We start from the raw sequence: 27,852 nt of genomic DNA on the forward strand, positions 1-27,852 counted from the left end.
TGGGCCTGTTTATTCCTCTAACCCTTACACTGACTGTTTGCAAGCCCACTGGCCACCTGACCTACTGATATTTTGATACTGGGCATATTCTATCAATTACCTGGTGATCCTCAATAAGTAAAATAACTAAAAATCAGGATGCAAATGGATCATGAAGGCCCTGATCTGAATCTATGTCCATGTTGACAGCTAATCATTTGGCAAGTCACTGGTTCCCGCTTTATATGTGTAATGTATTTGTGTAAATTTCACATTTTCTGCACTGAGCAAAGTAATCAATGTGATCATAAAAAAAGATTGGTAATGTTATCTATACAATTTTTAATAACAGGTGTAGGAGTAATCAACTGTGGAAGCTGTAAGGCATATCACTGAGGGTTGCCAAGGAGGCTAAAATCTGTTTAAAGGGATGTTGAAGTTGTGACCCAGTGACCTTTGCTACTGAAGTCCTGTGATGAGTTTTTATATACTGAGGATTAAATAAAGAAAATATTTAAATATTCAATGGGATTGAGCACTCCAGTGCTACTACCTGTTTCATTTGCATATTCTTGTAGTGTGTCAGCTGTCAAAGATGGACTATAATAGGACTACGACTTTGGACAGACTGTCCATGTAAAAAAAAAAAAAAAAGTGTCGCTGGTTTGGCTGTGAAGCACTCGTCTCGTCGACTCGACCGTCCTTTACATGGACATGAACTGGAGGCATTCATGGTATGTGGTGGTGCGGTCCTGCCATTACGTTACAAGCGTTACAAGCCTATATTAGGAGGGTGAGTGCTCTGACGGAGACATTATTATCCTGCAGGCGGAGGTCCCAACTCCTGAGGCAGCAGCACTGAGACCAGCCGGGAAGTCGGTATCGGCTCCGCTGGGTTTAAATCATAGAGACTGACTGTGTATTAAAAGGTTTAAATACACAGCAACAGGAGCTCGTGCGAGGTGGTGGAGGAGGAGGAGGAGGAGGGCGTGGCTGTGTGACGTCATCTGTTTATGTAGTTAATGTCAAAACCGTTTCGCAGCCTGTCAGACCACCAAACCGAGGGCCGAAAACGGTACGTTATCTAGTTTGTTTTGCTTATTTATCGACGGTAGATGGGTGAAGCATTTCTAGGAGTGCTCACAAGTGTTTGAAGATGGATGTCATTTGATTTTTTTTTTTCCGCCTACGAGTGTCGGTTGTGCTTTAGCTCATAATGCTAACGTTAGCTCGCTCGCTAGCTAGCTACCGTGCTAGTGCTAGCAGCTTGTGAAAATACAGCCGGGGATAATTATCGCCTCTAAACCTGCCTGTCAGCGTCTGCCTGTCGGTCAAATAGCTGTTGTGATTTGTATGCAAACGTTAGCCCGTTATTCCTCACAACTATCACTTGGTAGTATGCGTGCATCACTGTTGCACATCGTGTGTTTTCTTTCCTTTTGTTGTGGACCATGTCCTCTCCCAGATAAGAGAGCTAGCATTAGCTGTCAGTGTCAGTCATATGTTTACGTTCAGTTATTTACATGGCAGTCACCTTGCTGACAGTCGATCCTCGGGCGACTGCAAGGGAGCAGCGACAGCAGAGCAACGTGAGGCACCCGGTCTCAGATAAACGATAGTACAAGCGTGCACAGTATAGATTGCACGGTCTATCCAACATGATAATGATTAAAGACCTGGGAAATCTACTAAATGTATGTAATGTAATGTAAATGTATGACACTTTGATTAAATGCCAACACGTACTTCAGAAATTATGATTCTTATTTCATGTTAACTTTAAACATAGATTTTTATTTTTTATTTTTTATTTTTTTTAGGTTTTAAAGCATCTTGTTGTAATAAAACAATCAGGAAACACACATTCTGCCACTACCTAAGAAGAAGTCTAATTCAATTCAATCCAGTAAAAAAAACTTTATTGTCCATCACAAGCAACAGAAAACCACCTTCAGTTAGTCACTGAATTAATTAATTAATTACCCCAAATAATTACCAGCAGAAGAGGGACCCTTTCAATTTGTAGTTTTTTTTGTATGTAGTATTTTCTTAGTTGTGAAAACCATTGTGTCTTACAGTTTTTAACTCCACCTTGTCTTTCAGCGTGCCGTAGTGTCACCCCTGCCTGGGTGCCATGGTCCTCTGTTACACATGAGCTCTACTATGTGGTACATCATGCAAAGCATTCAAAGTAAATACTCCTTGTCTGAGCGGCTCATCCGCACCATCGCAGCCATCCGCTCATTCCCACACGACAATGTGGAGGATCTCATTCGTAAGGTATGGACCTGCTCATCTTTCAGTTTGACTTCACGTGTATAAGATTTACGAGTGTCAACACAGTTGTATTGACATCACTATCCCCGTGTCTAAGGGAGCTGATGTGAACCGGATGCATGGCACACTTAAGCCCCTGCACTGTGCGTGCATGGTCGCTGATGCCGACTGTGTGGAGCTGCTGTTGGAGAAGGGAGCAGAGGTACGTCACTGATGACTCTCACAAACACCAAACCACAAGATTTTGTATTAATCTGCTACCTCCCAGGCACTCACTGTGACAGCCTTGCCTAAGATACTTGGGCGATCCAATCCATCACACTTGACATAATGCCCAGTTGTTGTTGTTGTTTGTTGTTTGTTTTTTTTACCAAGGATATCTTATCTTTTTTAAGCAATTCAATTGTGAGCACAAGCTTTAAAACTCCTCCAGTGGGTGTGTTCAACACTGAAATCGAAAACAAAATACAGAGTTGCTTGTATTTAAAGATTGTCATATGATTGACAGTTCTGAAGTGTTAGAAGTTGAAGTTCACTCCTACGCACTTGAACACACCAATGAAATGTTAAAAAGCCCTTTTAAACCAGTTGTTCATAACCCAAGTTCATATGCAGGTGCAAAGTAAAGCTGGGCATGATGTTCATTTACAGAATCATATTGAGGGTCATATTGTGCTGTCTTGAGACAGTGGCTGCCTGAAAGGGAGGAAATTGCATTCATTAATCTTAATAATACCAGTGATGCTTGTGTTCCAGAAACGGTCCCTGTTACCTAAGATAATAACCAGGAACAAATATGGATAAATCTTTGGTAGAAAGTTAGTTCCTCTGACAGTGTCTGTTTTAATTTGTGTGCATGGACCCCTCAGAACCTCAGAGTCATGGCAGTACAGTGATCAGTTCAATCATCTGCCAACACTTAACCTTGAAACTGGTTTTGCAAGTAATGTTGCATCTTAGTGGCTGATTGCCACACCCTTGAATCGACATACCAGGTCCCCCACAACTTTCACACTTCATGCTCTTGAGTATACCACGGTATATGAAACAAAATGAGTTGTGTCCAAGACCTACTGTTGCATGTATGTGGTTAGGGCTGTTACCTCTTTGGCATATTGCCCCTTTAATGTATTGACTTTACTTCACAGGTGAATGCTTTGGATGGATACAACCGCACAGCGCTGCACTATGCGGCAGAGAAGGATGAAAGCTGCGTGGAGCTGCTGTTGGAGTATGGGGCTCAGCCAAATGCCCTGGATGGTAACAAGGACACTCCACTTCACTGGGCCGCCTTCAAAGATAACCCTGAGTGTGTGAGGGCCCTGCTAGAGAGCGGAGCCTGTCCCAATGCCCGGGACTACAACAATGACACTCCTTTGAGTTGGGCAGCTATGAAAGGCAACCTAGAGAGTGTCAAAGTGCTATTAGACTATGGAGCCCAGGTCCATGTGACCAACCTGAAGGGCCAGACCCCTATCTCCCGACTGGTGGCTCTGTTGGCCCGAGGCCTGGGCACCGAACAGGAGGAGGAGTGCCTTGATCTGCTGTGCCGGGCAGCAGGGCGGTTTGAGATCCGACGGGCTGACGGCACCCTTCCCAGGGAGCTGAATAAAGATCCGCAGCTGCTGGCGAGGCTGACCAACATGGTGGCTCAGGCTCCCACGCTGCGCTCTCTGGCACGTTGTGCTGTCCGGCAGAGTCTTGGAGTGCAGTTCCTCCCCACGGCTGTAAAAGAGCTTCCTTTACCAGAGACGATCAAAGACTACCTGCTGCTGAGAGACTGAGGTGATAAACCCCACTGGTTGACCTTTACAGCTCATCCCACAGCATGTACTGGCAAGGAAGTGTCTTCAGCGAAATGTATGACAGTGTCTGACAGTGGCTCTCGTTTATTAAACCTTATTGCAAATCAATACAGATTCATGCACTGGGAGAGCTGAGCAAAACTCACCATGTTTCTTTAAAAAAAAAAAAAATTTAGTGCACAGCATTGAAATGAGCAGTTATTTAAGTTCAAGTCGATACATTTGATCAGATTTAGCTCGAGGAGCGAGCCTCTACCAATGCATTATCTTCATGTTGTTATTTTACTGACTTGTTGGACGTCATTGTGCAACAAATCTTATGCCACCCAACCTTAATGGGGTGTACAAAAAGAAACGATTGCATCAGATTGAGTCCTGTGATGTTGGGAGTTATCTTTACCTACACAAAGCTAACTGTGTCCCACTACCCGGCCTTTCTCTGTATGTTTATACAGAGCCAGTGTATCGTCATAGGTTTATTCATTTTGTTTGCAAAATTCACAGTTATTATTGAATATTACAAAACTTCAGTATAATGGAACGTAATTACTATCATTGTACCGGTATGTCACAAAGGATGAGGAAAACGTAATAAAATACTGAGTGTGGTGGTAAAAATAGGTTTTGCTTTTTATGTAAAAATGTAAAGGTTAGAATCAGGTTTCAGAATCTAAGTTTATGAATGAACGCTAATGCGGAATAATGCAGGCTGCCTAGTAATTAAGAGGATACAGTTTCTGAAGTAGTGACCAGGAGCAAATGTTAAGTAGTTTGTTTAATAGTTGGAGTGGCCATCTTTCTTTGAGTGACGCCCCAGGAAAACTCACAGTGCAGTCGTTTTACCACTACAAGCTACCACCGCATTTTACCAAGGGGAAGAAAACAAACAAACTTTTACCAGAACGGAAAACAACAGTTTTATTTGTCATGTAGAGGCAACAAAAAGAAGAATATTATTTGGTTCACAGATTGATTTCACAAAGTATGATGGGCGCATTTGTCTTGCCCCCATCAAGCTCGTTGGTAAAAGTCACTTCAACATGCCTGCTGTTGTATGTAATTTAATATTTATTTGGGCTTTGTTTTAACCAAGGGTGCAGTCACATTTGCCAAGGAGGAATAATTTGTGTTTTTTTGTTTTTGTTTTTTTATAAATGTGTTCCAATCTTAACTTGCAGGAGTTCAGGTTTTCAAGGGTGCTCACGGGCCCAACATTTTGCAGCATATGTTTAAAGATTATTTTAAATTAACTGTTTAAATGTTAGAACCATTAAATGGCATGAGTACTAAGTTTTGTCTTTGAAAGATTCACTAAATATGCTTGCAAAATGTATTTACGTTTGTTATGGTATTTGTCTGAACTCTTACCATTTCTGTGATTTTGTTTGCTTGTTCTGCAAATGTATAAAAATGAACCCCTTAGATCATGTCTTGTGTGCACCAGCAAAAGTGCTTTTTTTCTTTGTCAACCTAATGAAAGTAAATGCCTTTATATTCCATTTATTTTTCCGGCAATTTTTATTTACAAAATTTGTGAAATTTTTAGGTTGTTTAAACTAACAGGAGACATCACATTGTTGGATTAAGTGCTTTTACCATACTTTAAAAGCTTCACTGTGGTAGGATGTGCAACACTACTGAAATATTTAGCTGTGTCATATTCATGGGGCCAGACTAATTTCGGTTTATTTGCATAGACTTAACAGTTTTAGTTATAATTTTAACAAAGGATATTCCAATGAGGCAGCATGTTCCACACCAGGAGTCTGAAACTGAAACAGCTAGATGTACATTAACCTTGATTCCTTTTATTTTTGATTCCCATAATTCTCATGTCCACATTTCTTCCATGAGAAGAAATACATGTAAATAAGCCCCTATTTTGATTACCAAACAAGTTATCCAGGGTCAATTCTTTGGGATTAGAGGTGGACATGCATCTGCAATGTTTGGATGTGTATGAAACTCTATGCTGAAAATATATCCATATTCATTATCTCCTGGGTCTATACATAGATCAGTGTGAATATTAACTCAGTGAAGAAAAGGCTTAATTGCTGTTCAACAGTGTGAAACTCCGTCAGTGGTCAGGGCTGAACACAGCCGTGATCTCTTTAGGGCTTGTGTAATTACCGTTTTAGTGCAGTCATTAGACTGAATCACTGTCATTACAATGAGAGGCCCAGAGGAGCTCAAATACGAGAAACCACAAGATGAACAGTCAGAATTTGTTACCTAGAGCTTACTTTCTGAATAAAGTTCTTGGCACTTGTTGGCAGAGTAAAGGAAATCATTAATTCAAATCAATTAAAAGTTAAAAACCCAAATGGTCAGTCATGGATAAATCAGGAAAAACATCTCAGCTTAAGGAGTTTTCATTCAGGTCCAAAGTACAATGAGTGAGATATGGTTGTGGAGAGTCTATATGATACAAAGCATGACAGTAAAAATGAAGAGAAACTAGTACAAGCAAACATAATAAAAGCTCCTGTATGACGGTAAAAGTGCTAGGGGTGAAAAAAAAAGAAAAAAAAGTAAAGACAGTCTAAACCTTCCTCAAACCATCAGCAGAACTTGTCAGAGAGTTTGTAATCAAAGCTCAAGAGCAATTTCAACACTCACAGACCATCGCTATATCAGCAATTCTCATCAGATCAGTGTAAACAGTGGTGTGGCCTCACTATAAACCTCACCTGCACTTTCAAACAGTCTATCAATCAGAGCACAGCAGTGAACCACAGCACAGTATGAAGTAATAGATACAACACAGTTTACCTCATAAAACACAGTGTAAGATGCTATATCTAATTTATGTACATGTAATCAGTTTTTGAGGTCCAAAATAAAGTGTTTGGGATGATTCCTAATACATACTAATATTGTGGGAAGGTGGTATAGATCAACTTAAGATTCATTTAACAGCATGGTTAGGAACATGTTACAAACTGACAAGGGTGCATGATAGTGGTAAACAATACTACATTTATAAGTTAAACATAATAAATAACTCCTCCTCATTGTAGTTTTTAATACCAGAGTTCCTAATAAAACCACCTTTTTCTAAATATCTCTTTTTTGCCTTTGTCAATTTTCAACAGGTGGTTCAGTGATAGTGGTTAATGTCACTTACAATGGCTTTGTCCACGGGCTCCTGTTAAGTTTAGGAAGTAAATTAAATGTTGCTACAGTTTTGAGGTGAGATGAAATCATATTCTTTGTCTAATCAAATTCACACTACTCTAGGCCTGCTAATGAAATTATGAAATTAAAAGGGACAATATGTTATATATAAACAGAGTTACTAGATTTATTCCAATACTGTGAGAGATTTATTTAGTTTGTGGAAATAGGGGTGAACTCGTGGTGTCTTTGTTTCTATCTCCAGAGGGGAATACCAAAGCTCACTTAAATGCACTCAGTTCTCAAATCATCCATTGGGGGTCTCTCAAGCTTTGTCTGTGGATTCACATGAATTGGTTTTTGAAGTAACATGTGAATGAGTGTAATTTGCATATCTGTGGTAAATTGCACTGTTCAGTAACAACAGCTGTGGATTACATCAGATGGCTCATCTACAATAATTTGTGCACTTTCAAACATACAGCTTGAGTTTAACATATATAATTACGGTAACAGAATCTTTTGTTCAACCATGGATGTGGGCTGTCATATATCCCAGCCCATTCTCTTAGGTTTGTTAATGGTGCTGCCATGTACCTCCACATTCAGGACGTTCACTTCAAGGGAAAAGAATAGGGTGAGAGTATCAGGAAGGAAACAAAAACAAAGCGTGGGGGGAGGACGGCGCCTTTATTTTCTGTGTTCATACAGAAGTTTCAACAGTTTACTGTTATCATGTGAACTGGGACATTGCATGCAACACTTATTGTAAGCTATACAAAAGACATAATTCTACACAATAATAGACAGAATGTAAAAGATATGTAAAATATATTTATATAACATAAGTGAAACAATATGCATGGATGGTCACTAGTTTAAAATTGCACATTTTTAATATCAGGTTGCATGGAGATCCTATCAGAAAATACATTTTAAAGTTTCAAATCACAACTTCAGCTTTTCCTGAGACTATAGAAAAAGATCAATATCAAATACACAATATCTACATCATTGACAACATTTCCCTAACTGCTTTTTACCTATTTTAGCACTGAGGTCAGAGTTGTGATCATTTTGTTGTGAACATGCCTCTCAATATTTTGTGGTAGTGACCTTATCCCACAGTGGTTGAAAGTAATTAAGTAGGCTATATCTATTCATGGACTGTACTTAAATGTAATTTTAGGTAGCTATACTTCACCTCTGTACAATATTTTCTACTTATACTCTATACTCTGACTCAACTACATTTCACAGGCAAATATGACACACTTTATCCAGCTATTTGTCGGATTCAGTTACATTGCATACTGTATATTGATATAACTTTAATCAATAAAGATATGATTAGATTACATTAGATATGATGATGATGTGAAGATATGATGATGATATGATGACTGCTGGTTGGAAATTCAAAAATAATTCAAATTAGCTCCATGCTGCAAAAGTGATGTGATGCATCATGCTTTTTAATAACTTTTCATAACTAGTGTTAAAACTTTTGCACTTTTAATTAAGTAAAATTTTGTGTGCAGAGTTTTTACTTGAATTAAGTTGTTTCTTCCCAGAAGTATTACGACCTGTAATCAAGTAACAAAATGACTAATAAACACTCAGTTGGTACTTTACGGGTAACCCGCTAAAAATGCCGTCTGCAATAAATCCTCCCTTGTAATGCTCAGATTTCATTAAAACAATTTCAGAGAGATTCAGCAATGATAATTTTGGACAGTATATGATATTTGCAGTGCAAGTGTTTTAATTGCTTAACCTATACCTCACATATAAATGGGGTGGACAAGATAGGGTTGCGGTTTCTAAGTCAGTATGCACAATACAATTTAACACTACTGACAAGTGCAGTCTCCACAATGATCAAAATTGAATGAAAAGTTTTTGACAAATGAACTGGATATTAAAGTGTTGGCATTTACTCCAGGGCTGCATTGGTTTTTAGCTTTGTGCCAACTGGGTGTATATTTGAATTGATACATTTTTAACTATGTCAAGAAGAACTTAACATTATGTACTTGCTTGATCGGCCTATATATTAAGGTCTGGCTGCATTGACTAATGCTACATGATGAAATATTCTGTAATATTGAAAAAATTGCTTAATGAAACAGTAGGCACACTATCATGAGAAGACAAGATTATGCTTGTATCATAAGATTTCCGTTTATTCAGACTTTTAAAATGCTGATGCCTCTAAAGCAGTGGTTTTCAAAGTGGGGGCTGCCTGGGGTTGCTAAGGGGTCCTCGGCAAATTTGAGCAAAGATGAGTAAAAATGCAAATAACAAAATAAAATAAAATCATTATATTTTGAGAATCATTATGAAATATAATTTATAGTAATATAACATATTGAAAACTTATTTGCCATCATGCTCATCTTTCTAATTGCTTTCCAGGCAAAATATCATTCATGACATCATAAATTGTGTTGACCTGGCAGTTTGTGCATCAAGCCTCAATCTTGGCAAAAGGGGTCCCTGGCCAGAAGCTGATCGTCTCTGGCTGATCCTATTTGGGGGGCCTTGGCATGGAAAAGTTTGGGAACCCCTGCTCTAAAGAACTGCATATATTTGCTTGTTTGTGTGTGAAAGACATCAGGGCCCAAGTCCACCGAGATAGACAGCTTCATACTTTGAATTGTAAATTTTGACATCTATGCCAAACGCTGAGGAGACTCAACCAGTGACTGTATGTCCAATTTCGTCAAGATATGACTATACTTATATATATATATATATATATATTTTTTTTTTTTAAACAAAGGCGAGTCGTTACAATTACTCAATATGAGTAATCTCCTTCTTGGGGGACTCTCTCTGCGTCTAGACCACATTTTAAATGTCTGCCCCCTACGTGAATTCTCGCGATAGTTCGACGTCGCCGAGGGGAGTGTCAAATTCCAAGAGAGAGGAGAGGAGAGGGGAGCCAGAGAGAGGGGCGCAAGGGTGAGTTTGTAAACACTTTATTACCCTTGAAATCTACCACAGATATCTCGACTGCACTAAACTATGACAAAGTAGCACCCGCCGGGCCAGTTTTCATTGTTTGTTGTTGCTAAAACGACGCGTCTGTTGAATTGTCAAAACTGTTGTGGCAGCTACTTGCGCTTCATTCGGACCCAGAGTCTCGATTTGCACTCAAGTGTCATTCCGCTAACCAGCCAGCCAGCCAACCAACTGCTAGCTTTTTACTACTTTTCTGACTGTGGTTATGTCGCAATATCTCTAAAATACAGCCGTTCACTTCGGGTGTAGTTAAACGTGTGTTACCGTGTGTTTGCTGTCACAGCAGAGAGTGGTAGTGGAGCTGTTATTACTCACTTTGAACGTGTATACGGCCTGTTGTTAACGCTAGCCACGCCAGCTAGCCATTAGTTTTTTTTTTTTTTTTTTTTTTGCGTGGATACAAAAAGTTGATTTCTGGTTCTCAACCAATAAGATGGTGCCAGTCGATGTTATTGACAGGGTCTAACGCGTTGCTTGCATTAGATGCCGTTTGACTGGCGTGCCTATAGCCAATTGCTGAAAAGAAAAGGCGGTCTTGTTACGGGAAAAGGCAGGGCTAAGTGTGCCCGTACATAGCCAGAGGGTAATGGAGGCTAAGAAAGACCCAACTTTTTCAAGCAAGGCAACGCTGTCTAGAAGAAGGAACTAAAGTTTGCAGGAGTTCAGGATTTCGCTTTGACACTGCCTCTCTTACACATGCTCAAAACCCATGGGAACATAATTTGCCTGTCTTGTCTGGGTTTTTTTTTTTTTTTTGCTTTTTGGCGGCAGGCTATTACACGATGATAAAGTGGGTCTGCAGGGAGAGCCTCAAAAGAATTAATAGGCTAAAGTAATAATGATATCCATAGTATTTGCAATTGGAGCTGTTGAACGCCCCGGGATCCGCATCCACATGCATGTCAACACCTTCACTAGGAATGTAGGTCATGTTTTTGGCAGACTTGTACCTCATTCCATCACATAGAGAAAGTTTTACACTGGAGAGAAAGCTGCAGTCTGTCTGTGTAAGTCCAACCAAACATTTTGACCCACACTCATGACATGCATTTGACTGCAGCTTAAATGCCATCACATTAACTACACTGTGAATAAATCTAATCTTACACACACACATACTGTATAGAGTATACGGCGTATGAATCAGTGCAATGTCAGTGATTTAAAGCCTGTAAATCTTATTATTGAGTTGTTAATTCAGTGTCGTACTGGTAATGCTGTTCAGCATGGACTTTGCTAAATTGTTGGTGATTTAGCGCCAGTGCTGTGCTGGCTCTGTTTGAATCGCAAAACATAAAATGACATGGTCTTTTTCTTCTTTTTGAGGTTTTTTAGAAAAAAGACCTCACGGCAAGAGCTTGTAAAAGCCGCCCAGCAGGAATCAGATCAGGACAGTGTTTTTGATTTAATTTTGGAAAACCGCTCTGGGTCCATCCCATATTGTCCCGCATTGTCTCCTGGCTTGGCATGGATTTAGCTTTTAGGCCTTGTTAGTTATGCAGACATGGATATAGGATTTCATTTGTTCCATTTACCAAATCTCGTGTTCACTTTGCTTACATAAATACATATTGGCTGTTGCACACACACCCAGCCACAGCCTAGATCTGTGGTCTCTAGAGCGCATAGCACATTTACAAGACCTCACCTGTGATCCAGCAAATACCCATGATCCTTCACTTGACCGACTGCTGACTGCATCTTTTCTTTCTTTCTTTCTTTCTTTCTTTCTTTCTTTCTTTCTTTCTTTTCCTTTTTTTTCCTTTTTGTGGGGTCTCCCCTACCCTCTGGCAATTCAAGCCTCAGATTCCAGAGTCATGGCTGCAGCAGGAGCTATTAATACAGTTTGTTTAGTCAGTTTCCTAGCAGGCTGCATCAAACACTGGATGGCTGAGGCTGATTATAGCTGGGACTCGTTCCTCTACACCTGCTGAGTCGGAGAAATCCAAGTTAATGGTGGGACTTTGGCAGCAGCTCAATGAGAGGGGCAGGAATTAGGGCACTTTGAGTGCTTCCATGTCACCTTGGATGAAAGGAGGCGAAAATAGGTGGACTTGATATCCATGCCTGAAATGAATATCTGTGACGTGCATCAGGACTAATGTGAGTAGCAGACTGATTTATTGTCTCTCACACAGTTGAGGTCTGAATGAAGCAGAGCATTTTACAGTGTGCTGTAAAACGTTACACTGTCAACTAATTAATTACTCCTGGAGTCTATTCTCAGTGAGACATATCTGACTGATCAAAGTAGCAGATTAATAGTATTCTTTCCGTTTGTACAGAGTTGCAGTCTTTGAAGATGTCCTCCAAGGTTGATAGTCGTTCTACAAAACCCAAGAAGTAGAGTCTAAAGAAAAGACCTCAACACATCTGTCTCAATCAGGTTAAGATATTTGTTGGGGCAGCCATGAAAAGAAATGATTTTCCACCCCTGTCATCTGGAATTTATGGTGGACTTCCCACAAGATAAAACCCCACATTTCATGTCGGTGCCTGCCAGCCAAGTTAATGTCTAGCATGTCTTTAGTAAGATGTAAACTCTGAAATCTGTTCCCACTCCTCACACCAGATGTGTACATTTCTCCACACAGTCCACACCCTCGGTATAACGAGCTAGACGGTGTATCTTGTTTGTAGACACATCTCAGCCCAAATAGACTCAGTGGATTGTAAGCACTTTGTGAAGGTCCTGGCACCGATCTCCTGTCTTTCTCCAGAGCATGGGAGGTCTGCAAGAAATCAGACTGCTCTGCCACATCGGCCGTTTCATCTTTTGCAGGGAGGGACAGGGCTTTTTGCATGAAAACACGATGCAGGCCTCTTTCCTCATAAAGACACAGAGCTGAGGGACACAACGGTAAGGCCTGTTACAGGCCCGGCGTCATGGGAGAGCGTCGTATTCCAGCGCAAGGCTTCAGTAATCATGTGTTGGCTCAGGGGCAGCTGTCCTCGACAGAGGGAGAAATGGAGGGAGGAAGGAGGAAAATGTACTGACTTCAACTTTGGGAAAACTTTCAGCCATTTATGCCTCGCCAACATAATGAATAATCTGTCCCACTCAATAATCTTAGGCTACATGCTCAACCCATGTAGTCGGTGCAGCAGAGATTAATGCCGTCGATAAATCAGTAATATTACAACACTGAACATGTTTAACGGACAATGCTCTGCAGTTTGTGGAGGCTGAATGTTGTGCGTTGAATAAAATACCAACAACTTTAAAAAACAAACAAACACAATTGCACCACATTTAGAAAAAAGTCAAAAGGACACAGAAGGAGTGAAAGTGTCCTGTCAAATCGTCACAGTTGAAGTACAAGTTCAGGAGGTCGATCCATAAAGACACCTAAGACTTAAATATTAAATAGCTGGTATTAAATCATTAAGGTCAGCCGTTATCTCTGCTCATGCATTTTAGTCGAGTCCTGCTGAATATTGCAGTAATCAGCGGCTTTTGTTTATTGAAAGGTTTCCACTCGTATACATCACTGTGTCCTTGATGCATGTTGCTAGTTGCTGTACTGTCAGTGGGACAGCATTGTGTAATAGCTGCCAGACGTCACTTTGGGCCAGCTGAGAGTGCTAAAACATTAATGTCCCTCATCCATTGGCATTGCTACTCCTCCAATTCACTGATTCAAATTTAATGCACAAGTTATTTTTCTAAACTTCCCAGTTTGTCTTCGCATGGAGCGCGTTTCAGCTGTGCAGAGCACTGCAGGGTGGGGGGGTGGTGTAGTGTAGTTGGGGTTGGGGCTGAGGCAGTGGGGTGGTGGGGAGCAAGGAGAGGGGGGTTGTAAGGAGTTATTCTCCTCTGCGGAGACAGCTGATAGAGGCAGTAAGCATCACACAGCTTTAGTTTATGTCACTTCAGCTTGAGGCACAACAGGAGGAGAAACCAAACAGAAGCATGTGCATATTTAACTCTTGACAATAGCATGTACTCAGGAAGAGAAGAGTAGGAGTAGTATTTGGTTTGTAGTCCTGTGGGAAGCCTTGGAAATGCTTCCAGTACATTCACATATCCAACAGTGGTATCCTTATGAACCTCTATTTTTAGAGTGTTACCAAATATTTATGGTGCGTTAATAGCACACCAATAAAATCTTAAGAATAAACAGCGGCAGCCAATCATATTCACCCAGAAGTTCAACCAACAAGTTAATGTGAAGTGGATTCTTGATGTGAAACTGTACATAATGTTATCGATCACTGAAAACATCAGACATGAGGATGGAGCTGTTACACACTGATGTATTTGGAAAAAGTTATAATTTTTTTTGATAATTTTTGAGGTAAATATGACTCTTTATTGTGGCATATATTTCAGATCATACTATTCATTGGCAATAATACAATACATTTATGTATTTTTTGTGATTCACAAAGGTAGATGTCTCCTAAGCAATACATGTTATAATGAAACACAATGTATAGGCCTGCCCTACATAATAAAAGTTGCTGTGTCATTAATGCTGTCATGTTATCCAAAGTCCATGAGACAAGAAACCTATGCCACCTTTCCAGTGTCCAAGATGACATTTTAGATTTCTTGTTTTGTAAACAGTTTTAAACCCAAATGTACCCAGTTAAATACGGTGTAAAACAGAGAAATACAGGAAATCTGCATATTTTAGAGACTAAAATCTGACAAAAAACCAGTGAATTACTTATAATATTACATTTTTCTCTCTGTCCACCTGCAGCTCTACATGTCGCCCACTCTTAGTTTACATTATATTGTTTGAAAGCACCACTGGTCATACCAAACGTATCATGAATTAACCACAACAAGAACAAACGAGGTACAGTGTCAGCCGGCGTCCAAGTGCCCATCTCAGGATTACTGTGCTGTGGATTCACATGGGAGTGTGAAGAGATTATGCAGAGAGAGAGAAACAGCTTCATCAGACAGAGAGAGGCTGAATGAGGGGTACAACAAGGCAGGAGGCTGGGAGGTGCTGGAGAAGTGAGAGGAGGGAGTGGTAACGAGAGAAGGAGGGATTGGAAGTGAGGGAAAACGAGACAGAGGGAGATGTCTTTGTGTAAATGGTAGCTGTCGTCCTCTCCTGTAAGCAGCTCCTCATTGGCCAACCAGAAGCCCCCCTGTGTGAAGGAAGTATCACCAGGGAAACTTCGTCTCGCTGCCTCTGTGCATGTTTTCCTTTTTGCCAGGGTTATTTTTAAATAGCGTTCGGCTTCCTGCTCAGACTAAAGACTACAAGCCACAGCATCCCTGTTTTGTTGTTTCCAGGATTTTCCAGTTCACAAATCAAGAAAAGCCGCAGCAATGTTCTCCTCTTCTCCTCTCCCACAGTTACATTGCAAGCTCTTTGCAAAAATGGGGGACGACCGACCTTTTGTGTGCAACGCTCCTGGCTGTGGACAGGTAAGTCCTCTCCCTCCTTGTCCCTTAGGTTTCAGGTGTGTGCATGTGTGTGATGTGGGGTATTTTAGTTTTTGTGTAAGTACTTTACAGTTTACTGTCAGTGTTGTAAGTATACTCTGCTTCCAAAAGAAAATGAATTGAAGGTAGAAGAAAAAGAGACTGAACTCTACATGATAGTATTTATTTATATAGTATAATAACGGTTCCTGTTTGAACAGTGTTACAACTATTCGACCCTGAGAAGTAACTTCCGGTCTGCCAAAACACTTTGTGTTGCCAGAATGACTTCGCTTTACACAGCACAGTTTAATGATCATCACATCGATAGCACTGTATAGCGAGCATGCTGTCTTGTGAGACAATGCTGTCTCCTTTGGCCGTGACTCACTGGAGGCTCCGGTGAGTAATCAGAGCACAGTTATTGTTTCAACCTGTCACTGTTGACTTGCAGCGCCTGCAGACACAGGTTTGAGCCGCGGCAGTGACTCAGCTGAGTGCCAATAGTGCGCTCACATGCCAGTAACGTGGTGTGATGTCGGGGCTTGGCCTGATAACACAGCAGAATAAAACAAGTGTGTCCTAGGAGTCATGATTATTATCCAACGCAAGAAACATCATGTCTGGTGTTGAGCTCAGCTGTTTTGTTGCTGTGTCCAGTTTGGGTGTGATATCCCCCAGAGACGGAGAGATGGATTATGTCTCCTGAGCCGTGGAGGAAGAAAAGTGTTAATGAGGTTAAGAAACATTTGTGATTCATAAGCCCACATGTACTGTTCTCTGATCAGGCGGGATGTGTACGCATGGCTTTGCGGCTTGAACGGCAGCCATGTAAGGCAGTGAAACATGCGTGTGTTGGATAAATAAATGATGATTTGTTTGCTCGTTGTTCTTCTCAGAACATTATGGACGCCGTGGGACGCCTCGCCTGATAGCAACAGACATCTTAACTTATCCCTGACATGTTTTGGCGGTGTAAATACTCTGCATATTTCATTTGCAGACATCATCCAGTGCTTCCCATTCATTCACAACAGACTATGGCGACCCCGTAGTCTCCTAAAATCCTGTGGGAAACGCTGCATCATCATTAATTTAAATGACAGTAACAAAATCACATTGAAGCTTCTCAAGGCAAAGTGAAGGTTGGTGGTGGTGGTGGTGGTCTACAGCTGCAGCCCTCGGACCAGCTTTGTTTGAGTGACAAACCGTTGTATAAACAGGTCTGAGGGTCTCGTAGTAGGGTGTGATCTAGCTAGATGGTTGGGTGCGTTTTCACAACACCTCTTTACTTTGAGCAATATAAACATTTTTATTTATTTTTACACCATTTTATGAATACATTTACAATTAAATCCCAGATGTTATAGACACATTAGTTCATTTCTACACTGTCGGGCAGCAGAATAAAGTTCAAACACAACATTGAGGTATTATATTTTCTCCTTTAGCTCCGTTTTGGTCTCTGCAAACTCAATTAAAAAACTTCTGCACATGCTGCTTCCTTCTCCATTGTATCTATGAACCAGAGTTAGTCACTACCTTTGTGTGTGTGTCTGCTGTTCTGGACAGTGTGTACGGTGGATTTATTAGATTTTATTCCCTGAAAAAAAGAATCTGGAGTCAGTGCTGTTGAGGACTGAACCAAAACAATAAAGTTTCTGGCCAGAAAACCAAAACAACAAAACACACAAATTTCTCCACAGAGCTGAGGGAAGCTGCTGAATTGGGTTGTGGATAGTGTGTGTGTGTGTGTGTGTGTGTGTAGGTTTGTCACTAAAGGCCACAGTCCCTGTCGCATTACACACCGTCATTTTGATCAGCTGGTTATGTAAAAGTATTGATCAGTTGCAGCCTCGGCTGTTTAAGCACAAGCTATCAAACAAGAAATGCACCTGAATAAAATGCAGCCTAAAATGATCAAATTCTTACTTTAAATAAAAAACTGCCCGATTAAAGAATCAACAAACACAACTACAAAAACTGACATTCGTGCATTGGATAAAAAAAACCTTTATCAATTCTTACTTACTCATACAACTTGTTTTTAGGTCTAGACTGTTATCTATGAGTGTTTTTGCCTTGGAGATGGTTATTTGTGTACATTTAGACATGGAACATCCTTTATGTCACACGTAGCTCATGCACAAATGCTGTTTTACCGCTGCCCTTTACAAGCAACAGTTGTCTACCAGGAAAGTCTGAATCATGCCCATAATAGAACAAGTATGCCCAGGGTTTTCCCTTTACCAAGTTAACAACAACAACAAGAACAACAACAACAACAACAGCTCCCAGTATTTACTGTGTGCGACAGGGTAATCCTATCTGCCAGTATCTCATACAGGGAGATTAGCCGCAGATAGTTTTGTCCACCACCAGACCCAGCCTCCTTGTTCAGGGGGAAGAGACATGTAGTTGTATTGGTGATGCTGCCTGGTGGGGCTAAAAATAAGTCCCATGACACTTGACTGTGTTTCCACTTCACTCTCACGACTGAACTCGCAACTGCAACGCGGCGGCACCCTAAAATAGGCTGCAGCGAATGGTGAATAGGCTGGTGGTGCCAGAGCCAAGATTATTCCTCCTACGTCTCTCTGACTGATTCACCTCGTTGCCACTTCTCCAAAGAAGAAGTGCCGGCGCGTCTCACACAGGAGTGAATGGCTATCTTGTCGTGTTGTTTGCCGGACCTCCTGTTGCTCCTACCGCCTGATATTAGGCAACAGATCACAGTCCAGTGCAGAGCTCCACCGAGACACAGCTCACCGCATGTTTCACACACTTACTATTGGAAACAATTAGGTTTCCTCTGTAAAAAGGACATTACCCAATATGATGTGTCAGTTCATCGTTTTTTTTTTCTCTTGCCAGTAGTTTTTACAGTTCATCATTTTGACGCTCATTTCCTACATCTCAGTGCGGCTGAAATTATTTTAGGTCTCATTACATACAGCGCTTCTTCTTTTTCTAGATAATTCGAGTTGGTTTGAGGAAATTTGAGCCTTTATCCTGCAGCTATAATGGGCCCGTACAGAGCTTTTAAGACACTGTACACCACAGATATCGTTTTCTTTGTGGTTTGGTCACATAATGTACATGGTATTGGCTGCATGTGTTGGGATATATCTCTGAGAGATTATCTGTCTCTGATTTTTGCAACATGATATTTGGGTTAAGGCACTATAGAGTGCTTCTTTAGGTCACCAGGAAAAAATAGACGCTTACCTTGAGGCGACATCATGTAACGTACTTATCTCTCCTCTTATCTTCTTGCTCACTTGTTACAGAGGTTTACCAATGAGGACCACTTGGCTGTACACAAACACAAGCATGAGATGACACTGAAATTTGGACCACCCAGGACTGACTCTGTCATAATTGCAGGTACTGTTTGTCTTCAAGACAATCAGTTTATTCTTTATCTTTGTTATATATCCTCTCCTGGCTGTTAGGAAAAGCTCAGCCCCAGCACTATTAGTACAGTTAAAAAAAAAAAAAAAGCAGCTCCAAAGGCTCGTTTATGACACGGTTTTCTTTCTATATTCAATGCTCAGTGTGAACCATGTGTGAAAGTGTCATATTTAGCTATCTCTGTTCATTCCCATTTGACAGACCAGACACCTACTCCCACCCGCTTCCTAAAGAACTGCGAGGAGGTCGGTCTGTTCAACGAGCTGGCCAGCTCCTTCGAGCAAGACGATGATGAAAAGAGGGCCAAGAACGCTGTAAGAAAGGCTTGGGGTTGATTATTTTGTCTGCGTTTTCATCTGTGAAATGTGTGTGACTGTGTGTGTGACTGCATGCATTACTGTACAGGAACCAAGGAAATTTTCTGCAGAGACTCCCATGAAGTGAAATATGATTTTTTTACTTCCTTCTTTCTCAGACAAGTGTTGAACTTGTCAAAAATGATTGCTTCGTAGGAATTCCCGCCTTGTGCACATTGATTGTGTGTTATTACAGTTTAAACTAGCTATTTCAGCAGTTTATTATGATGCTTTCATTTCAAGTTTACGTGTGTTTTTATTACAGATAAGACAATGTTTCATAAATTGATGCTGTGGTTGTTTGGTGTGTCTGATAAATACCCACTTCCCCCTTTTAAAGCACTGTAGTCTATGAGAAAGCTATCTGTGATAAGTGGTGTGAACTTACTTTCTTAATCTCTCTCTCTCACTGTATCCTGTGTTCTTCGCAGCTCCCTGCTGCAAACTCTGTGGCGTTGGACATGAGCCTGCAAACACCATCAGACATGAAGGTGAAAGAGGAGGAACCTGTAGAGGTCGACTCCTCACCCCCAGATAGCCCAGACTCTTACTCTGGACAGTCAGACAGCAGCATAGAGCCTCTGGTGAGAGGAAAGGTAGGACAGAAATGGGAGTAAGGGAGGGCTGAATGTATGTAAGAAGAAGAGGGCGGGAGGGAGTGTTGCTCATTATGCATGTCACGATGACTTGTGCAGTGTTACATAAATACATCCCAAGTGAATCATGTCACCTTCTTTCATAAAATTGTAATTCCTGACATGTTGAAAAGCACAGCTCCATTTTCTTTATCGAGAACGACTTCAACATGTATTTCAACTGTTTAACACAACTTCCGACACCTTCAATCTCCTAGGACACCCCCCCCAGGAGTTCAGCCCCCACACCGACCATTGTTCGTCCAGGCTCCCTCCCACTACACTTGGGCTTCGATGCCCTTCAGCCCACCATGCCATCACCGACGTCTGTCATCACACAGGCACCGCCCTCCAATCGTACTCTGGGGTGAGTTAAGTTCAGTCAACATCCTTCTTCTGACTGCAGCTAATTGTTTCTACCCTGATTTGCCTCAGAAAATACCTTTCCCCCCTTTTCACGGTGTGGCGATATCACACTCATATTCCCAATTCCAAAGAGGCTTAAGGGTCGTCATGTTCACAAATTGAAATTCGTTAGTTGTCCTGTGCATATTTTTTATATCTTTTATATCTTCATCATTAAATCGACACATGCTTGGTCTCTAAAAAATGTATTTTACATAAATATTAAATAAATGTGCGTAGAAAATGCAGTAATTCTTTGCACAGTTTGGACTAGTTATGATGGATGGAAGTGTGGGGAGTTTGTGGACTTGAAGTGAATATGTTTCCTGAATGGTGCTAAATTGTCATTTCTGCAAAAATGACTGAACTTCCTGTTCCTGTTGTCTCTCCTCTGTCTGTCTTTCTGTCTGTCTGTCTAGTTCACCAACCAGCCACTACCCCATGATGATGCTCCCTTCTGGCCAGGCAGTGCCTTTGCTCCCTGGTCCCGTACAGATTCCCTCTGTCATTAATGTGAGGCAGCGCAGTCCTAATGTATTGTATTTCAACCCTAAAGCTAAGAAGTTGGTTCAAGTTGTTAATACATGTGTATTTGTGTATCGTTTCTGCTCTCCAGCTGGCCCGACCTCTGTGCATGGTACCCAACATTCCTGGGATCCCTGGTCCTCCTCTGGGAGGCAGCAGCAGCGGCTCTAACTCCCCCTCTGGCTACAGCATCCACTCAGAGGCCAAGATGGTCAGCACTAGATTAGCTCTCTATTTTTATCTCTTTATCTGTTCTTTTTGTCTCCATCTTCACCCTCCGGCTTTCCTCTGCGCTGACTTAGTTTGTTCATCATATGACTTTTTACTGCAGTTACTTGTTAATTTAACCCTTGCACTACAATAACAATTTGCACTGAACTTATGATACTACACAGAGGGTGACAGTTTTCATCTGTATCACAGATGAAAACAAGTGAGTGTGGCCAGGTTTTTTTTTCTTCTTGGCACTGGCAAACACACACAAGCCTCTCTTAGCACCAAATGATAATCGTTAGTTGGCTGATGATGTTTACCAGTTGTATGCCTTCAGAGCCACAGCCAGTTGTTTTCAAAACATTATTGACAACCTTCATATCACAAAGCAACATCATCCTCGGTGTGAGAATTATTCCAGGAACATGAAAAGCCTCCAGAGCTGAGCCCGGTGCAAAAAGGTTGAGACAGAACAGGATGTCACATGAATGTGTTGCTAAAAACAAGCTGTCAGGTCAACATGGGCAAAGGATCTCAGCAGAGTTAGAGCACCTTTTTAAAGAGATTCCTCTGAGGATACAGAGTTTTCCTGAGGGGATGGATGGGCGGGACAACCTGGCACTGGATTAGAGTTCATCATGAAAACATCAGAGACGTAGCAGAAAACATAATCAAGTAGATTTATCTCTGTCTGTCTGCAGCAGAATTTCACAGCACAAATAGTTATCACTCGAAATTACTTGGCTTCCATGAAATGATGCATCTGCTGCGTAAGTGTGATTAACAACTTACTCGAGGCTTTTTTTAAGCTTAGCAACCATGTTAAGTTAACTTGGCACAAAAAATTAGTGAGCTATCGCCATAAAATCTGATCTGTGGTGTCTGTGCTTTCTTTGCTTTCTTTGATCTTACTTACAATGATTATACTGTTGTGTTGTGTGTTCTGGTTCCTGTGCTTTTTAATGATGTCGGTCGTATGATTGTTCTCTTCAAGCGGCTGAAGGCCGCGCTGTCCCACTCCCAGCAGAGCCCATCAGGACACAGTATGGGGATCATGGGCTTGGGCAGCAGCCCCATGGTGCCTCAGAAAGCAGAGCAGAGCCAACTGCTTGTCCAGCAGCCAGATGCTCCATCACCTGCACAACCTCAGGTACACTGTGGTGTCAAAGGTCAAAATGATTTAAACTTGGAAAGTTTAAGAAATACCCCAAAGTAACTGACATAAAATCTTGTCTAATGTGGCCGTAACACCTGTTCTAGTTACAGAAAATGAGGGCTGTACTTCTTGTAGTGAGATGACTATGATGTGTTCTGACTAAAATGATGAAACTATGACTCAAACTTCCCTTTTTCTTTCTCGCCTTGCTTCCTCTCCCCTCCTGCCTGTCGGTTTGCTTCTCACCCTTTCCCCCCCTCTAGGTATCTCCAGCACAGCCTACAGGTGGGCGTCGGCGACGGACAGCAGACGATGACCCAGATGAACGAAGACAGCGCTTCCTTGAGAGGAATCGGGCCGCGGCCTCGCGCTGCAGACAGAAACGCAAACTGTGGGTCAGTTCTCTAGAGAAGAAGGCTGAGGAGCTCAGCAACCTGAACGTCTCGCTGTCGGTGAGTGGGCCTGGAGTGGGCGGACGGAGATGAAAAGTGGCCTGTGGGAAGCCGGTGTTGGTGCGTGCACTGTCACACCGCCTGCCCACTTGACAGGTTTTCAACAATCCTAGGAGTTTAAGAGGTGTATTTCTGATTGGCAAAATCAATTTCAGGAAAAAATCGGGTAACTTGAATCCCTGTAAACCATTGCAACTCATCTCAGACTCTCGTTGTATTATTTCGGCTTATATTAACAATAATAATCCTTTGGGTTTCACTGTTTGTCTAACTGTGATATGTAATTCCACGGGTCTGATTTTCCGTGCCGTCAGAATGAAGTGTCTCTGTTGCGGAACGAAGTGGCTCATTTGAAGCAGCTGCTGCTGGCCCACAAGGACTGTCCTGTTACCACCCTACAGAAAAAGACTGCCTACTTAGGTGAGCCCTGCACAATTATGCAGTAATACTCTATTTGTGATATTTAAAGTTACAGGAAAATGCATTTACAATCACATTTCTTCCACATCTACATATGAATGATGTTCTGTTAGTTACAGAAAACGTTTAAAAACAACTAGAAATCACTTCTGATTAATCAGACAGGATGGCGTGATGATTCAGTTACCTGTAATTAAAGCCAAAACAACAACTCTATATTACTGCCATCTCACAATTTATTAGTAAACAATTAACAATTTCTGAGTTGTGCAATATACCAACAACTGAACTTCCATGCTACTTCCTGTAATAAACTGTTTATTAGTTTGTTTGGTTCAAAAAGCAGCATCTGGACCAGGAAAACAATAGTTAAACAAAGCTGAGGGAACAGCATTTTCATTTTTACAGCAATTCATGACATTTCTAAGAGCTGACGAAAAGACAACATACATAATTAAAACCTACTAAGCTACAAATTTCCTTCCATATTTGTTTTCTCATTCCCGATTATTCAGGGCAGAACTTTTTGATTTTTGACTTAGTTTTAAAGTATATTTTGGGGCTTTTTTGCCTTTTTTTGGACAGGAAAGTCGAGAGAGAGACAGGAAATGGGAGGCAGAGAGGAGGGGAATGACACGCAGGATAGGGCCGCTCGGCGCGGGATTCGAACCAGGGTCGCCTGCAGTGAGGACTATAGCCTCAACACATGGGGTCCCTGACTTGGATAGTTTTAATTTAAATGTTAAACAACAAACATAATCTCCAAACCAGTACGGATATTGTGCTAAGTAGGTTTATTCAAGTGTATTAAAGTATAAATCTAAACGTCTGTATGTCTTTTTCTGTGCAGTTGCTGAGGAGAGCATGAAAGACACCTCAGAGCCCACGGGGTCTCCGGCCCCAGTGATCCAGCACAGCTCTTTGGCGCACAGCCCCTCCGCAGGGCAAAATGGCCTGAGCTCAAGGGCAGCGGCGGAGGCGATGGCCATGTCTGTGCTTGCGGGAATGGGCCAGCAGCAGAGGGCCGAGAGCGGACCCTCTCACATTATCATGGCTGCACAGTCTCAATCTGCTGCCAGATGATGAGCAATGCCACCAAGCCAAGACTTGGCTCATCACAGAGGGGCAAAGAAGAGCAGCAGGCAACCTCCCCGTCCCCCGTCCCCCCCCCCCACCTCAGTCTAGAAGTCCAAATATCTCCTCCTCCTCCTCCTCGGCCTCCCTGCTCCTCCTCTGCTCTCTCTGCTCCTCCTGTGGAGCCGTCATGCTGTGGCCTGGAGCTCAGCAGCAGCCTTCTGGGAATGGACTGAGACTTTTGAGAGAGCTTCCTGTTAACTTTGCCATAGACTACAGGGGCTGGACTCCCCCCCCCCCACCACCACCTCCCACCACCCCACCACCCTGTTCCCCTCTATGCGCCCCCTCCCTCCCCCGACCCCCCTTTGCTCATCTCTCCTCACCCTCAGTCAAAATGACTCTTCACTGGACTGTAGGACTGCATCGCTCTGAGTGTACTGCCGTAATGAACTTCCCACGTGGACGCGTACCACACACACACGTGCACAGTTTGAAACACACACACACACACACACACACACACACACACACACACACACACACACACACACACACACCGGTGTTGCATAAACATTCTTGATCAAATCAGATACCAAACAATACACAGGATTTTTTTTTTACACTGTTTTCAGCAGGGAATAGTGCCTTGTGCTCCTTGAGTTTTCAGCCATACACACACCCACGCAGGCCATCATCATCGCATAGGTCCCCACACACACACCCTCGGCTCCAAAGATGCAGTAGCTGTCTCAGCTTCGGCGACTTCGATCTCAAATATTCACGCAAACCTTTTGTAAATGGTTCCACCTCAAAGCGATCTCAACATGGACCCTAAACTTACCTCATCTACACCCCTTTACGATAAACAATTTAGATACTGTGTGTGTGATTGGCTCTGTGTGTATATGTTTGTGTACATCAGAACATAGCAGTTTGCCTACTCCTGATCTGATACATTAATATTTAGATTGTTAGCATGTGACTTTTTCTATTAGGGTGTTATGTTCTTGATACAGTATGTGCAGCTATATATTTTTTTTAATTAATTGGCACATCCTCCAAGATTAGTCCATAAAACCAAAATACATTGGATTGTCCAAGACAGTGTAGTATCCTAAAATCATATTGTTTGAGCAATATTTTTGTCTAACCTGAAGGGAATTGAACCTCTGCTCTCCTTCTCACGTTTCCTCTAAAAGAGGCGGTTGTGCTGTTTATTGGTTTGTAAGTGGATGCCTTTTCCATTTTATCTAAAAAAAAAAAAAAAACTGTTCTAGTGACTGTGTTTCTCTGTAACTGTTGTTTTCACACTTCTCAGGATGGTTGCACATCCTTGCTGCTCATTGGAAGTGCGATGAACCCCTTAGGTCTCTGCTTTTTTTACCAAACCTAAACCTAAGCCATATATGACAACAAGTCAGATCTCTGAATCTCCAAAGACCACCTGGTACTAGTTCTGGGGCAGGCAGTCAATAGCCAGACTGTTATTTTGTGATTCAGAGGTCACAGCGACACAATCTACAGTATATCACTGCTTGTTACTTGCACTTACACAGCCTCACACACAATGTCTGGTAATTTTTGCCTTAAGATCACGTTGGTGCCTCCGATACCCCCCACTTTTAAAAACATGCAGATTTGCTCGTGTGATAATCAATGGAGCCTTAGAAAGAAAATATTTGTCTTAATTTGTTCATTTCGTCAAAACAATGAGGAACAAAACGATTTAATAACCTGTTGCCGATTCCTCTAAGCCTTTAAGATTAAGAGTTTATTTAACTATCCTCTCTCTTTCCAGTGACACAGAATGATAAAACACTTGTCTGTCATCTGCTGGAGGGACACAGCAAAGACATCCCCACTCGTAGGAAAAAGTTTAGATTTCTTTTGAGTTTCTGAATGGCTCCATTTTCTCATAAATCCCACCAACATATTTTATCCAGATATCAGTATATTTTTACATAAACACCTTAACAAACATTTTGTGTCCCTTTATAGTTTTGTCCCTCTTTTGTCTGATTATATTTGCAAGATGTAATATTTCAACAAGATATCTGTCCATTAACATAAGGGCATGTCTTTATGCACTAAAAATAATAATGCAAGTTTTTTTTTTGTTGCTTTGTATTTCTGTTCATTTAGGTTTTTGCAGTTCTATTGTTCTTTTTTTTAAAGTGGTATTTTCACATATCTGTACTGTATACATAAACGGGAATTTGCTCAGCAACTTTAATACTTCTCACCTTTGACTGAACCTCTTGTCCTCCAGTCCCAATGGCGAGCCCGGCATTTTGTTGTACTCTGTTGCTGGCGCTATATTTGGCTGGCAGTCCCTTATAGACGATTGTTCATATGAAATGAAAATTAAAACTATATTTAGCTTTCATATTTTCATGTAATTCATGTCATTGGCACCTTTTCTGTAATTTCTTGTTTTCTTTTGTTGTGTGCTATTTTCAGCACTATACAACTTTTGTCATTACGCTTCTGATTGTACCGATGAATATAGAGACAAATTGCTTTTAACACAGATTTCTGTTTTTTGTTTGTTTGCTCTGCAGGAAAACGTCATTAGTCCTTTTCAAAAAGAGATTTTATCCCTTTTGTTATATCTTTTAAGATAAATTTGGTTGTGTCTTTTGATGGTCCTTGTCTAACTTATTTTTACTTAATTGGTCAAATAACAATCGTCATCACAGTCTTGTGCATATTGATGTTCCCTAGAACTGTTATGAGAAGAGCAATTTAATGAAAAATGCAACAATGTGACAGTTGCACATAGTGTTTTAATGGTTTTTCACACTCCCATTGTTGGACTGATGATTTCAAAAAGTTGTCCTTGTACTGTACATATCTGTACTATATGAATATATTTACTTTTCCATGCATGTCCAAGTGGAATACTATGAACACTTACAGTGCTGCAGTTTTAATTAAAGAAACTACATCTTAATGACTATCATGTGTTTTTTACATTTCATTTTAGATGCACAACGATAAAGCATGGTTTCTGTGGAGACTCTCACATAATGCTTGTATTGGTGTTGAACATAAAGATGATGTACTGCTCTGTTTGTAACACTGTTACCAGTGTTTCTTCAGTCTTCCCAGGCATGTAGCAATGTTTCAGTGTCTGTTTTATTCCAGGCAGTGTGGAACAAGAATTAGAAACAGCATTTTAACCCTGATCCTGGGAAAGAACGTTTACAGAAGATGTAATTCATCAAACACTGAACTTGATAAAATATGAAAAATATGCAGAAATAGATCATTTGGAGTACTTCCCGTTAAGTGGCATGTCCAGACCGTCTGAGGAGCTGAGGGTTGTGTTGAGGAGCTTGGATTTGCCAAAAATCCTTGCTCCAGTGCAGCTTTTAAATTGATGTTTTTTGGGGACTCAAGTGCTTTTGGAAGGAGAAGACTATGATTATGATCATCATACTTGTTTTGAAGCTTGTTTTCCTTTTGAGACAATATACATGTTGATTATAAAATGAACATGATCATAACTTTTTGTATGCAGCCTTTAATTGCAGAGAGAGTTGCTGGAACTGTATTTATTTTTGTAATGGTTACAGTCAAGATGCCACACTGACCAATAA

At 41.3% G+C, this 27,852-nt stretch overlaps 1 protein-coding gene across 7 annotated transcripts; it reads left to right on the plus strand.

Moving 5' to 3' along the window:
• Positions 1-814: 814 nt before the first annotated feature.
• asb8 (ankyrin repeat and SOCS box containing 8) lies at positions 815-27,196 on the plus strand. Of its 7 annotated transcripts, XM_083976067.1 has the most exons (14): positions 815-1,054; positions 2,083-2,259; positions 2,354-2,458; positions 15,529-15,600; positions 18,888-18,984; positions 19,213-19,325; positions 19,799-19,963; positions 20,221-20,369; positions 20,827-20,920; positions 21,024-21,143; positions 22,140-22,295; positions 22,565-22,753; positions 23,068-23,173; positions 24,024-27,196. In XM_083976067.1, the coding sequence occupies exons 2-14, from the start codon at positions 2,131-2,133 to the stop codon at positions 24,254-24,256; spliced, it is 1,728 nt and encodes a 575-aa protein (XP_083832193.1). In that variant the 5' UTR covers positions 815-1,054; positions 2,083-2,130; the 3' UTR covers positions 24,257-27,196. The 7 variants fall into 7 exon arrangements, with proteins under 7 accessions (XP_083832193.1, XP_083832192.1, XP_083832191.1 ...); XM_083976063.1 differs by lacking the exons at positions 815-1,054; positions 2,083-2,259; positions 2,354-2,458 and adding exons at positions 10,105-10,148; positions 23,759-23,857; XM_083976065.1 differs by lacking the exons at positions 815-1,054; positions 2,083-2,259; positions 2,354-2,458 and adding an exon at positions 10,092-10,148.
• Positions 27,197-27,852: the final 656 nt, after the last annotated feature.

The sequence above is a fragment of the Trachurus trachurus genome (assembly GCF_905171665.1).
Source record: "Trachurus trachurus genome assembly, chromosome: 7".
NCBI lineage: Eukaryota > Metazoa > Chordata > Actinopteri > Carangiformes > Carangidae > Trachurus > Trachurus trachurus.

Coding starts and splice junctions, on each gene's coding strand:
- asb8 (XM_083976067.1), top strand. CDS start 2,131: ATGAGCTCTACTATGTGGTACATCATGCAAAGCATTCAAAGTAAATAC. Junction 19,326..19,798: donor AAAAGAGGGCCAAGAACGCT/GTAAGAAAGGCT, acceptor TGTTCTTCGCAG/CTCCCTGCTGCAAACTCTGT. Junction 20,921..21,023: donor AGATTCCCTCTGTCATTAAT/GTGAGGCAGCGC, acceptor TCTGCTCTCCAG/CTGGCCCGACCTCTGTGCAT.